The following is a 15,399-nucleotide window of genomic DNA, read 5'->3' on the forward strand; positions in this document are numbered from 1 at the left end:
CTCTGTGTCCTTTGTATTGTGAAGATTTCTGTTTTAGGGTACTATTATTTAAATATTATTTATGAAGTTGGTAGTGACACTTTCTTTCATAGGTAGGTTTGCATAACAATTTCCATTACAAGCCCCCATTCTCATTTGCCTATAATGTTATAAAATTTTAACCATTGGTGCTGAAATTTTCCATGCTTGGTCTCTGCCTCAGGTGGAATTTTTATTTTTAATTTTTTTTAAGTTTCAGCAAAAATTCAGTTGCAGTTTCAGAAAATTAGGTTAAGGGAAATATGTAACTTTGCTAATGTTAAAATTCTTTTTCATACCGTTTCTATGAAGAGCTCTAGTGCTTTTGTGATTTGAAGTAGGAGCTTCCTGGGACGTGAGAGGCACTTATTTCTATCCCCATGAAAATTTATCCAAATGTGGCCAGGTTATAAACTGCTGAAAATGTTTGTTTGCATATACTCAACAGATCTTTGTAGAGGCTTTCAGCTAATACCTCTTAATATTCCAGCTGGACTGAGCTCCCCAGGCCCACAGAGCTTGAGCTCCAGACAGGACACAGCAACAGATGCCATCCCTTTGGCTTATAATACAAAGTGCCAGGCTAGGAGCCAAGAGCAGGGGCGGCTCCAGGCCCCAGCACGCCAAGCGCGTGCTTGGGGCGGCATGCCACGGGGGGTGCTCTGCCGGTCGCCGGGAGGGCGGCAGGTGGCTCCGGTGGACCTCCCGCAGGCGTGACTGCGGAGGGTCCACTAGTCCCGCGGCTTCAGTGGAGTATCCGCAGGCGCGCCTGCGGGAGGTCCACCGGAGCCGCGGGACCAGCAGACCCTCCGCAGGCACGTCTGCAGGAGGTCCACCGGAGCCGCTTGGGCCGGCGAAATGGCTAGAGCTGCCTCTGCGCGACCCCCCATGTAATAACCTCGTCACCCCCTGAGGGGTCCTGACCCCCAGTTTGAGAACACCTGTTCTAGAGTGTGTGAAATATGATGAAAGAGAACGCCGTGATAGCAGAAGTCCCTGTTCTGACCCTGAATAAATGAAGATGATATACTAAAAGATTCAGTTTAAGGAAACATCTAGAATGTAAGAAACTTATCACAGCATGTTGGGAATGCGAAACTGCACTGGAAAATTTATGGGAATAGGGTGTTCTTTTTGTGGTCTCCTCACACACATCCCTGCCAATCTACTTACATCCTGATCAGGGGCGGCTCCAGGCACCAGCACGTCAAGCGTGTGCCTGGGGCAGCAAGCCATGGGGGGCGCTCTGCCGGTCACCGCAAGGGCAGTAGGCAGGTTGCCTTTGGCGGCATGCCGGCGGAGGGTCCGCTGATCCCACGGCTTCGGCGGACCTCCCGCAGGCGTGCCGCCGAATCCGCAGGACCGGAGACCTCCTGCAGGCAAGCCGCCGAAGGCAGCCTGCCTGCCGTGCTTGTGGGGGCAAAATACCTAGAGCCGTCCCGGCCAAGAGGAAACCCATCTCTTCTAATTTCGGTTGTTCTGCTTGCTAATGTTAATTCTGTGCACTTCACAGCCCTTCTTATTGAGTAAGGTTTCATACCGCTAACTTAAGAAGTATACTGTCCCTACATTTTACAGATGGAGTAAAATGCATTTTTGTAGGTCAAGTGATAGTCCTTTGTTTTTAGAACTAGAGGATCAAGATTTCAACCTCAGCTCTGTTTACTTCATCACACCACAATAACGTTAACCAAAAGAAATACTATTCTTTTTTCAAGAATCTCAGTATACACACACGACACAAACTTTTGAAAAAGAACAATAGCAATTATGTATGCACACAGTAGTGTCACATTGATCAGCATTAAATGCAAGTTAACATGTAATTATGCTAAGTTGATTTTATATACTTTCCCCATTAAACTACATAAACAGTCTTAATAGAAGAAACAAAATTTGTAAACATTTTCAATAGATTTTGTTAATGAAAATATTAACCAATATTTTCCATTTAACAGAATCACTTAGAAGGAAATATTTAGAGGTAAAGTTGTTTTTATGATTATATATTTCTTTATACTTAAGAATAATGTGTTCTCCTTGAAGTGATGATCTCCATATATATTCCACTGTGTGATATACATGCTTCTGAGACTGGAGAATTCTTGCAAGTAGTGTCCATTGGTCTATGCCTGCTCCCTTGCTCTCCTTGTGTTCTGTGCTAAGGGAAAAGGGGCTCTGTGGACCAGCGCTTCTCCGGTTCCTTCTTACCAGTACATGCCCTGAGTCTCCAGTGTCTGGAGCTAGCTATTTCAAAGATTTATATGTAGTTAGCATTGTTACTAGTTTTACAGATTTAAGTAGCAGTTAGTTAGAACCCCAACCCCAGGGAATTCTCTGATCCCCAGCATGGGACTTAGATTATGCCTGGGCTTCAGGAACCGCATCTGCTGCTGCTGCTCCTTCTCAGTCAGCAATGACCACCAGGGCTGCCTGTACTTCCTCAGAAAAGCTCATATCTATGTTAAATTCAGTGTCCACCTCGCCTTCCCCAGCTGAACATGGCAGGCATAAGAAGTTCAACTTCAAAAGCACCTATGGAACACCACGAGGCCTCACTCGGATCCAGGTTGCAGCGATCCTCCCTGTACATTGGCCTGAGCCCTAGAGGATTACTCCTCCCAGCTTGATTTTTGACTCAGGAATGTAATTCGTCTGGGCTTTCTCATAAGAGTAAGGGACGCTCAGAAGCAGAAGAGCAGATCTTCTGCTAAGAGAAGAGATCACTCCATGATCCTGTCCAGGTAAAATGAGACTTCATGCCTAGAACACAAGGATTTAGGTCCTCCTAAACCTTGTGACTGTTGATTAGAAGGTGCATAGGAGCAAGGCTTTTTCAGTACCATTCCTTGCATCGTCATTGATGCTGACCATGGTACCAACTAAAACAAAGCATCATAGCTGAGGGACTGGGAATGGTTGGTACAGACAAAGACCATGTAGTCAGACACTTCTTTACTGGAGGTACCATCACAGCCCTATAAGGATTACTAAGGATCCCTTTACACTGGCTCCAGTGGTGCAAATTGATGTGATGCAGCTTTCAGAGGTTCCAGTATCTTGCAGAACTCCAGAGGATATCTTCCTCCTTCCATACCTGCAATCTCCCTTGTTGTTGGGACCAATCCTAACACGGAGATTCTGTCAGTAGAGGACATGGACTTAGGGAGAAGCCCATCTCTCTTCCCATCCCTGGTACCAGTGTTGATTCCATCTCCACTGGATTCAGAGAGATGCTGTGGTGGACACCTAGCACAGTTTTCCACAATGACTGTGGACAGGTGGATGGTGGATATCACCCATTCCAGCTATATCATCGAGTTTCCTTCCCCAGCACCTCCAAAAACCCCTTTCTTGTCCCTCTTCAGGGACCACTCTCATGAGGAGATCCTCCTTCAGGAGGGAGACTCCTTTCTCCAGTCCCTGCAATGGAGTGAGTACATCTACAGCATGAAGGAAAAAGGATTTTATTCCAAACATTTTCTAGTCCCCAAAATGACAGGATGGTAGAGATCCATCGTTGATATGCGGTGATTTAGTTGGTGTTGGTCCTATTTGAGCAGGGGATTGGACTAGATGACCTCCTGCTGTAAGAGTCTACCCTGACTAGGTTTTATAGGGGTGACCATAGACTCAGTCAGAACAAGGTGGTATCTCCTTATGTATAGATTCCAAGCCATGGGAAACTTGATAGATCAGGTTACAGCCTTTGGACATGGGTCTGGATCTGATGTTGGGTCACATGGTGTCATGTACTTATGTAACGCCATTTCCCACACTCCACCTCTGCTGCCTGCAGGCTTGGCTTTGAACAATAAACATAATGAGTAAATCCAGCATGAACACTATAGTGACACTTCCCATCAAGATAAAGGCTTCTCTGACTTGATGGAAAGCTCCTGCACAAGTTCTGTTCCTGTGCTCCATGCCTGATAGGACAGTAATCATGGACTCTTCCTTGTTAGGTTGGGGCACTCATGTGGACAGTCACACAGTACAGGGTGATTGGATGCCCTGAGAAACCAGAATGCATATAAATATCCTGGAATTCAGAGCAGCCCAAGAAAGATTCAGGGCAGTCTTACCATTAATCCAGTCTCTCTGCATTCTCATAATGTCAGATAATATGACAACCATATCTGATGTAAACAAACACAGAGGAGCAAGATCCATTTCTCTGCGTATAGAAGTGGTCAATTTATGGAACTGGTGTATCAAGAACCACATCACCCTATGAGCAGTGTGCCTCCCAGGAACCTAGAATTTGCTGGTGGACAGCCTCAGCAGGCAGTTTGTCACTGACTATGGGTGGAAGTTACACAGCTTAGTGGTGAGGAACATCTTCACTCGGTGGAGAGTATACCTGGAACCTGTTTGCCAGTAAGTGCCATACGTACTGTTTCAGGGGTGCTCAGGATCAGTACTCCAGAAGCTATATTCTCCTACTCCCTTGAACAGACTGCTTGAACTATGTCTTTTCTGTTATCCCTCTTCTTCCTGGATTACTGCAGAATATTCGACAGGACAGAGAACAAGTCATTTTCATTGTGCCCAAATGGCCCAAGTCTTCTGTGTATGTCAGCCCAACTCAGAAACTCTTCATATCCAGGTATGGTATTTGAATGGGTGTGGGACCTAGAACATTCTTCTTCCAAAACAGTGCAAGCAGTTCTTACTAAGACCAGAAAGGACTGCACCCAAAAAATGTTATCTAAGAAAGTGGAAGCGTTTGTTTGGGCCCAGGAGCTCAGTATATCTCCTGAGACAATGGGTATTCCTGATATTTTTGGATTACCCCTTTACCCTCAAGATGACAGTTCTTGTTCCTAGTTCTACATAGGTTCACCTGACAGTAATCAGTGCACATCACCCTCCAACATTTAGCAACTCCATGTTCTTATGAGGCTTAATTAGAACTTTCTCACTGGTAATAAGACCACCTCCTCAATGGGACCTTAATTTAGTACTTTTAACTGTTACTCAGCCATGTTTCAAATCCGTGGCTACCTGTTTGATGACTCACCGACCTGTCAATGGAGTAGCTTTCCTCATTGCTATCACCTCAGCAAGACAAGTAGGTGAACTAGAGATCCTGATGGCAGACCCTCCTTACACAATATTTCATAAAGACAAAGTCTCACTATGATTACGTGTACAATTCACTCCTAAAGAAATTTTGGAATTTCACATACCTGGACTAACCACTTACCTGTGTTCTTCTTGAAGTCCCATGCCTTACAGAAAAGACTTCATTCTCTGGATGTGAGATAAACTTTGGCATTGTACCTGCAGAGAATGAAACCAATCAGAATGTCACCTAGGCTGTTTGTTGCCCTAGCAGAATGAGCCCGAAGGCAAACTATTTCTGCACAGAAGATCTCCAAGTGGATCTCTGTCTGTATTCTACTTTATCAGCTGGCACACTTTCCTCCCTCACATGGGACACATGCTCACTCTACAAGAGCACAGGCAGCCTCTGTGGCATCACTTCAAGAAGTATCTCTGCTTGATATTTGTAAGGCAGCAACATGGAGTTCCATCCTCATATTCATGAGACATTATGCCTTGGTCCATGCCTCCTCCATCTCAACTTTTGATGAGATGATTTTGGGATGGTGATTTTAAAAGCAGCCATATCACTACCATATTGCCCCTCCTTCTCTTTGAGTGCCTCTTTTCAATCTCCCACAGCGGAATACACATAGGGACTAGCACTTGAAGAAGAAAGGGAGGTTACCCTTCATAACTGGATTTCTCAGGATGTGTCAACCCTATTTTGTATTCCATTACCTGCCCTCCTTCTCTCTACTTCATATCATCTCTGATTTGCAATAAGTGGAGGTACTGGAGAGGTGTCTGACCATACCGCATCTTATACCCTCAGCACAGAGCACGAGGTGAGCAAGAATATAGACACGAATCAGCAGACACTACTTTGAAACATTCTCTGGTCTCAGGCACATGGAGTGCATGCGTACCCACCGTAGAATTCAGATAGGGACCACAAGTCTTGAAGAACTCCAGTTACAAAGGATATCTTCCCTTTTTTTGTTTTTTTTGGGTTATCAAATATCTGATGTTCTAAACTATTCATTTCCATATACTTTGCTTTTAGTTCTTCAGTTTTGTGAATGAGGTGATAAATAACCTTTTTTTTTAATGTTTTACAACAATTATAAACTGAAAAATGTAAATTAAATGTCTTTTTTTTTCTGTTCTAAAATGCTTTATCGAAATTGTCCATAAGTTATAAAGAAATTGAAATCCAAAGCCTTTTCCTGTTCCTTATACTATGGTCAATGTAGTGTTGCTTGTATTAGGTAGGTTTCTACTTGCAGAGCTACACCCATATTTGAGTGGATCAAAGCAAGTTCAATATAACGCGGTTTCACCTATAATGCGGTAAGATTTTTTTGGCTCCTGAGGACAGCGTTATATCAAGGTAGAGGTGTGTATGTCAGAATCTGAAATAGAACTCAAAGATAAAACGTACCTTCTCCATAAAACTCTTCTAGTATTTACTTGTGTATGTATTATAACACTGAGATTTTACTAGTAAAATCCAATATTTGAGAAGCAGAATTTATTAATATACATGCTATGAGCTAGTTTTAAATAGAAAGCCGTTGTGGTGAAGGAAATACATACTCTTTAGCACTAGCTCTTTCTTCTTTGTTTAAGCAGTGTATAGCAAAATGAGTCTGAACCATGGGTGGGTCTCCTAGAAGCTATTGCAATACATATTCTTTCTGATGTATTATTATTTATTTTGTTTAACAAAACCATTCTATCAATATTACTTTAAATAAAATGAGTGTAGTCAGAAGTACCCAAACATAGCATTATGGTACTGGCAGTAATAATATCTGTAGGAAACAATATTAATTGTTGCTTTCTGAAACTGAACTAGCTGGTATAATAGTGCAATCTTGGACTGCATCTCAGAGGTAATTCTGATTAAATAAAAAATTACTAAAAAACTAGTAGTACAGCCATACCAATAGAATGGATTGCACTTTTCAGGCTCTGGATCTCTTTCGAAGTGAATGCTCTTGTATTTTTGTTGTATCAAAAAGGTTTCTGATGTTTTTGTGTGATAGAAGTGGATTTTAAAAGGTACTTTCTTAACTTGATTTTTAATTTAAAATCATTTGACGTGCTTTGTCTGTTAGATCAGTCACATCAGTGTTACTGGAATGACCTCTGGATTTTAGTGAAGAGGAGAAAAGAGTTTCCTAATTAAAGATTCTTTTTTTATCTCTGTCTCTCTCCCAGAGGGCAACGCTAGCAGCTATCCCGGCTGGTCTGGCATTTGTGTCTATTAATATATATGCTGCGACAGAAGAAGAGTCAAAACCCCAGTCAGTGAAGCCAAATCAGGTAAGAGTCTTGCTATTGTCTCATGCATTTTTTTGACAATAAGTGAATGTATACAAACACCAATTAATCTTTTCTGTAAACTATATCCTACAGAAAACAGAATAATATTTAGAAGATGTTTTGGAATGCTATAGCACTGCTTCATATGCTATTACAAATGATCAAAATATAGACAAAATTACAGAAAGAATAGTTTTAAAGTTTAATAATATAATAGATTTTACAGATGTAGACCAAGCAGGCGGGAATACAGTTGTCACAGATCCTAGCAAGTGACCCCTCCTGGCCACTAACTAGGATTGCTGTGAGGGGAATCCAAGCCTCTGTGTCCTTGGGTCCCCAAGTTGCATTAAGCCTCTGGAGTCTGAACAGAGTCCAGCCATTGCCCCAATCGCGGGAACTTTAGTTGCACTGTCAGGACACAGACCTTTTATGTGGCATCGCTTTCAGAGAACTGGAAAGCATTGTCCAGCTGCCTGGCCCCTTGGACCAGAGCAGCTCTTCCAAACTCCCTTGTACTTAAACACGTCCTCTCCCAAAACTCCACCCAAAATGTGTGAACCTTTTGGTTTATGGTTAATTCTCAGGGGGATGTAGCAGTTGTGAAGCAGTTAATTTGCACGCACACTTTGCACAGAGTCTAACGCATTTGTTCTTTGTTTTAATCATATAAAACAGAAGATAACAGCTCATACAGAACAATAAACATCTTAAATTGCAGTGTCCTTCACTTTCTAGGTTGTTGGGGATCATAGATGTTCAGAAAAGCAGGCAGGCAGGGTGTCTCCTGCTTCATAGAGGCTCTCTCCCTCTTGTGAACTCCCTTACTCAGCTTCTGTGACCTTGCCGTTTTCTGCCTCCCTGCTTCCTCTTCTCATTTGGCTCGCTATTTAACCTCCCCTGCCCCACTGCCTTTGTTTTGTCCTTTGGGTAACTTTCCATTGCTCCTATCTTTTCTTCCTCCCTCCTCTCCTCCCCCCCCTTTCAGAGGAGTCCACTAAACTTGATTTCCAAGGGTAAGCTGTTCTTCTCTATAACCTTTTGATGTGGTTGAAATACTGTCATTAACCTCAAGTATGTTCCATTGTCCCTATCTTGTGTGTACAAGCTACAGGACCTGTCAGCATCGGTGGAACTACATGCATATAGGCCCCCATTTTTTCATAATACAACTTCACAATATCAACCAGAAGTCATAAGTTGCACAGCTGTAGCCTCCAATTCATCACAACAGTATTTACAGAGACTTTCATGTTACTATTGCTCTAAAGTTCAATTTTAAGTAATATCACACATTTAGATATTTGTATTCACGTTAAAAAGACTGGTTTTCCAATTCTTGCCATCAGTTTATTTTCTAAAGTACAAGGTGTGTGTGAGAGAGAGAGCGAGACTATATCATACTCAGTAATAATGCTACTAATTAACACTTATATAATGCTTCTCATCTCCAAGAACTTTATAAGAATTAATCCGCACCACAGTTTTGTAAAGAAGGTTTATAGATACAACATGATATGAAGGCTTTGTTTTTCTTATGGGAAGAAAGAACATTTGCTATTTTCTTTAAAGTTGTTTCTAAAATTTAGTATTTACATGTAATGACTTTTTTATATGTTTCTGAAACTAGCTCGCTAGAATAGATTCTTTTCCTTTCAGCTTCCCATTTATTGTGTGCCGCCTCTGAAATCAAGATATGTTGAAGAAGACCCTGGTCATTTGCAGGCGGGATTTTCTACATTAAGAAAGACAACTAGTCATTATGTTGAGTGGTGCAAGGTAAGAAATATAGTTTGATTAATGCTTGAAGACAAAGTGTTCAGGAATTCCTGATTTAACACTTGAGTACAACATTAAAGAACAGCATATTCCATCCAATTTGTTGGGCACTTAATTAAATCCAAATTGCCATGGTATGTAGGGGACAAGTATGAATGATATTCTTGGCCTGAGCTTAGCAGGGAGCCAAGAAAGGTGTGTGGAGAGTGAGATGACCTCTTCAGTCTCCCTGCAGTCCAAACCAAACAGCAGTGATCCCAAACAGGTCCCTTTCCATCTACCCCTGAATTTCACAATTTTGACAGCATCTAATGGCAGCATACAAAATCACTATTTGGTTAAAACAAGAGTGGAATATGTTAATATATTGTTTTTTTCCAATGCTATTACATTTTATTTTTGTCACTTTATTTTTAAAAGTCATTTAAATTAACGAATTATGTCCAATGTCCACCCTCACTGAATAGGCATATTCACTGAGGCACAAGTCTTTGCTGGAATGGAGCCCAATTTTGAATTGACATTGTAATTTTACTTTTCCCCAACTGCATTGGTTGAAATGGATTGATGGAAAATTTGAATGCCTGGGAATATGCAAGTTGTAGGACTTCCCATGGTTTGCTTGATTAAATCATTCAAATAGAAATATTTTACACAATGAACCCAATCATTAAATAGTAATACTAACTCCTCAGAGCACCTGGTCAGTTCCATATTTTTAAAACCTCACGTCTCAAACTACAAATGTCAATTTTAAGAAATTTAGAGTAATAAGAGTTACTTCAGCATTGCAGATTGTTTGTTTTAGCTCAATAAAGTAAAAGGAATAAAAACATTTCTCTTGTTTTTTTTCATTAGAATAAAGCCTGTTTTCCAGTTTAAGAAGCTAATAATTCAGATTTTTAATTGGATCCAAAGAACTGTATTTAATACCATAGTTCTTTCAGCTGCCATTGTTAGTACAGTTAGGCTGTGTGATTTCTTATGATATCTACCTTGGAGCTCTTGACATTTAAAATTATTTTTCATCCATTAACCTTATGACCTCGCTATTTAAAGAATCTGTGTTATTACCATATCTTTGCTATGGTCTTCATCAAACTAAGATATATATTTTGCACATTCATGCACTTTATGTAAAGGATTACCTTGGCTTTCATTTTGTGCACACTCCATCCCTATGCTAAGTAAAAGTGCAATGTTAGCTAATAAGGAGAAAAAGATTTAAGAAGGGAAGGAAATTCAGTGATGCAGAGATTGTCTGTCTGGATGAGCTGAATAATCAGTGGGGTAGGTGTGAGGTCCTGAAGAAAGAGTACAGTAAGTCCATGGGACACACTTGAGGGGTTACTCAGAGTGCACTCTGGTCCTGTAGCAGCTAGACTGAAACCTCCAGTTGATCTTGGATAAAAATATTGAACAACTGTCAGAACTCTATTATCTTTTCAATAACACTGACCAGAGTTGGATCTAAACTAGTGACCCAGGCCAGGTGTACATTTAAGGTTTTGCTGCTATGGAAATGTTGCTTGTGGGTTTTTTTTTTTGTTGTTTGTTTTTTTATGACACTTCTGTACTGGGAAAAACTCTACTGTAGATGCAATTATTCTGTCAAAAATGTGCATTTGCTGGCATAGTTTATTTTGCTTGGGGAATCAGCATAAGCTATACCATCAGAAGCACTCTTTTGCTGGTATAAGCTGCATCTCTATTAGGAGGTTTGCCAGCATAAAAATGTAATAAAAACAATCACATCCCTAAGCGATGTTACTATACTGGCAATAATTCCTAGTGTTCACCAGGTCTAACTCATAAGAACATAAGAAAGGCCGTACCGGGTCAGACCAAAGGTCCATCTAGCCCAGTATCTGTCTACCGACAGTGGCCAATGCCAGGTGCCCCTGAGGGAGTGAACCTAACAGGCAATGATCAAGTGATCTCTCTCCTGCCATCCATCTCCATCCTCTGACGAACAGAGGCTAGGGACACCATTCTTACCCATCCTGGCTAATAGCCATTTATGGACTTAGCCACCATGAATTTATCCAGTCCCCTTTTAAACATTGTTATAGTCCTAGCCTTCACAACCTCCTCAGGTAAGGAGTTCCACAAGTTGACTGTGCGCTGCGTGAAGAAGAACTTCCTTTTATTTGTTTTAAACCTGCTGCCTATTAATTTCATTTGGTGACCCCTAGTTCTTGTATTATGGGAATAAGTAAATAACTTTTCCTTATCCACTTTCTCAATATCACTCATGATTTTATATACCTCTATCATGTCCCCCCTTAGTCTTCTCTTTTCCAAACTGAAGAGTCCTAGCTTCTTTAATCTTTCCTCATATGGGACCTTCTCTAAACCCCTAATCATCTTAGTTGCTCTTTTCTGAACCTTTTCTAGTGCTAGAATATCTTTTTTGAGGTGAGGAGACCACATCTGTACACAGTATTCGAGATGTGGGCGTACCATGGATTTATATAAGGGCAATAATATATTCTCAGTCTTATTCTCTATCCCCTTTTTAATGATTCCTAACATCCTGTTTGCTTGTTTGACCGCCTCTGCACACTGCGTGGACATCTTCAGAGAACTATCCACGATAACTCCAAGATCTTTTTCCTAACTCGTTGTAGCTAAATTAGCCCCCATCATGTTGTATGTATAGTTGGGGTTATTTTTTCCAATGTGCATTACTTTACATTTATCCACATTAAATTTCATTTGCCATTTTGTTGCCCAATCACTTAGTTTTGTGAGATCTTTTTGAAGTTCTTCACAATCTGCTTTGGTCTTAACTATCTTGAGTAGTTTAGTATCATCTGCAAACTTTGCCACCTCACTGTTTACCCCTTTCTCCAGATCATTTATGAATAAATTGAATAGGATTGGTCCTAGGACTGACCCTTGGGGAACACCACTAGTTACCCCTCTCCATTCTGAGAATTTACCATTAATTCCTACCCTTTGTTCCCTGTCCTTTAACCAGTTCTCAATCCATGAAAGGACCTTTCCTTTTATCCCATGACAGCTTAATTTACGTAAGAGCCTTTGGTGAGGGACCTTGTCAAAGGCTTTCTGGAAATCTAAGTACACTATGTCCACCGGATCCCCCTTGTCCACATGTTTGTTGACCCCTTCAAAGAATTCTAATAGATTAGTAAGACACGATTTCCCTTTACAGAAACCATGTTGACTATTGCTCAACAGTTTATGTTTTTCTATGTGTCTGACAATTTTATTCTTTACTATTGTTTCAACTAATTTGCCCGGTACCGACGTTAGACTTACCGGTCTGTAATTGCCGGGATCACCCCTAGAGCCCTTTTTAAATATTGGCGTTACATTAGCTAACTTCCAGTCATTGGGTACCGAAGCCGATTTAAAGGACAGGTTACAAACCTTAGTTAATAGTTCTGCAACTTCACATTTGAGTTCTTTCAGAACTCTTGGGTGAATGCCATCTGGTCCCGGTGACTTGTTAATGTTGAGTTTATCAATTAATTCCAAAACCTCCTCTACTGATACTTCAATCTGTGACAGTTCCTCAGATTTGTCACCTACAAAAGCCAGCTCAGGTTTGGGAATCTCCCTAACATCCTCAGCCGTGAAGACTGAAGCAAAGAATCCATTTAGTTTCTCCGCAATGACTTTATCATCTTTAAGCGCTCCTTTTGTATTTTCATCGTCAAGGGGCCCCACTGGTTGTTTAGCAGGCTTCCTGCTTCTGATGTACTTAAAAAACATTTTGTTATTACCTTTGGAGTTTTTGGCTAGCCGTTCTTCAAACTCCTCTTTGGCTTTTCTTATTACACTCTTGCACTTAAGTTGGCAGTGTTTGTGCTCCTTTCTATTTGCCTCACTAGGATTTGACTTCCACTTTTTAAAGGAAGTCTTTTTATCTTTCACTGCTTCTTTTACATGGTGGTTAAGCCACGGTGGCTCTTTTTTAGTTCTTTTACTGTTTTTCTTAATTTGGGGTATACATTGAAGTTGGGCCTCTATTATGGTGTCTTTAAAAAGGGCCCATGCAACTTGCAGGGATTTCACTTTCGTCACTGTACCTTTTAACTTTTGTCTAACTAACCCCCTCATTTTTGTATAGTTCCCCCTTTTGAAATTAAAGGCCACAGTGTTGGGCAGTTGAGATGTTCTTCCCACCACAGGGATGTTGAATGCTATTGTATTATGGTCACTAGTGAATCCATGTAATCCTCCATAATTTGTACTTTTCCCATAGATATAGCTACAGGGTGTTTTGCTGAGCACAGCACTCCTTGCCTTCAAGTTGTGTACAATGTATGCCAAAAGGTAAAAAGCTGATAAAGCTTTAAATTGGTTCCCTTGTGCCATTCGATGTGGGAGCATGTACTGTGACAGGGTCCCCGGGGTGAAACCTGTATTGTGGGAACGCTGAACCCTGTGTCCCATCAACCTGGGTTGCTTCTCACACTGTGATGCTGATGTCAAGTTACAAGCCTCTGACTGGAACTGCACTTACACAGACATCCACAGGCAGGGACACACCCAACTGTGTTACATGAATGATCTCCCAGTCACTCATGAACCATCAACAGAGAGGCTCCAGCCAATTTCCTCCAACTCCCCGGTCTTGCACCCCAGAATTGTATTGTCTTGCACTGGTCAGAAGCATGACCAGTTTCAGTTTATTACTTAGTTTGCCACTTCTTCATAGGAAACTGGACATGCACCAGCCTTTGTAATTTGAGCTGAAATTTCCCAGGCACTTTAGACAAACTCACTGGTAAGATAAAACATTAAAAGAAGTTTATTAACTACGGAAGGGTAGATTTTGAGTGATAATAAGTGGTAGGCATAAAGGTCAGAGATAGTTACCTTAAGACCAAACTTCCCCAGTTCATAATCTTTGTCCTCCAGACGTTCTTCCTGGTGTTGATGGGGGAGAGGCCAAATGATGATGTCACTGTCTCTCTTTTACACTTCTAGCTTGCTGAAAAGATTCTTGCTGTGATGTGGGGGTCAGGCAATCCCTATTAGTCAAGCAATCTCTATTGTGTACATGCCTTCTCCAAGAAGCCTCTGGGATAGCGGATTGTGTGCCGATGAGCCATTAACAACCATCTGGCTATTGATGGCTATTCCTTTGTAACCGAAAGGCTGGTTGTGGGGATTCCCAACCTCTTAAGGTATTTCAGTAACACATGGAAATACTTCATAACTTCACATACAATGATAGTACGTACAATTAAACAGGTTATTATTGTTCAACATCTCAAGACTTACAAAATGATACCATAAAAGGCATACTTTGTGCAAAACATAGAATAATAATATCAGAGCGGTGAATATGGGGGTTCCAGGGTGCTACTTTGAGGTACAGAGTGTCACAGTATCCCTTAACCAAATTAACGGTGAGTGTTAACTTTGGCAATCTTATATGATCTCATGTGATCGTCTAGTGTAAATATACGTTAAATGTCAGTATATTGCTTTTTTATAAAATATGTTCCATTTTCTCATCACCACAGAGTTGTTTTATGAGGATTTTAAACTAATATTTATAAAGTAGTGCAAGATTATTTTATTTAAAGTATATACATTTTGTTTGCACTTATAGCACAACATGAACTACCTCTGATATGCTTTAAGTATGATATTTTAGTAAAATTCTATTTTAAGGCAAAGATTCCACAATAAGTAAATCACCCAAAACAATCTTTGATACTAAATAATCAGGTTATAGGAAGGGAAGTAAGCAACCTGAAGAAACTGTGCAAAGTAGATTTTTCTTACATTTCATAAGTGTTGCTACTTTTAAGCCCCAGTTGTACAAACACGTACACACTATTGAGTATGGTTATTCTTGTACATAGGGATAAATCATAGATTCCAAGGCCAGATTGGACCATTCTGATTATCTAGTCTGACCTCCTGTATAATACATGCCTAAAATGGCCTCAAAAATATTGCTAGGGCATATCTTTTGGAAAAAATCCAATCTTGATTTAAAATTTTGTCAGTCATGGATAGTCTGCCAAAGCTCTTGGTAAATTGTTCCGGTGGTTAATTACTCTCACTGTTAAAAATGTACATATTATTTCCAGTATGAATTTGTTGATCTTCAGCTTCCAGCCACTGGAACATGTTAGACCTTGCTCGGTTAGATTGAAGAGACTATTATTAAATATTAGTTCTCAATGTAGATATTTATAGACTGTAATCCAGTCACCTGTTAACCTTTTCTTT

The 15,399-nt window shown here is 40.6% G+C and overlaps 1 protein-coding gene across 1 annotated transcript in view; it reads left to right on the forward strand.

Annotated features, from left to right (window-relative positions):
* Positions 1 to 15,399, forward strand: part of APOOL (apolipoprotein O like) — a 56,162-nt gene that overhangs the window by 17,420 nt on the left and 23,343 nt on the right. Inside the window, exons 2-3 of the mRNA XM_045031242.1 lie at positions 7,294 to 7,398; positions 9,058 to 9,177. Coding sequence (XP_044887177.1) covers positions 7,294 to 7,398; positions 9,058 to 9,177 — 225 coding nt within the window. The remainder of the gene's footprint in view (positions 1 to 7,293; positions 7,399 to 9,057; positions 9,178 to 15,399) is intronic.

Source organism: Mauremys mutica, chromosome 9, assembly GCF_020497125.1.
Source record: "Mauremys mutica isolate MM-2020 ecotype Southern chromosome 9, ASM2049712v1, whole genome shotgun sequence".
Classification (NCBI taxonomy): Eukaryota; Metazoa; Chordata; order Testudines; family Geoemydidae; genus Mauremys; species Mauremys mutica.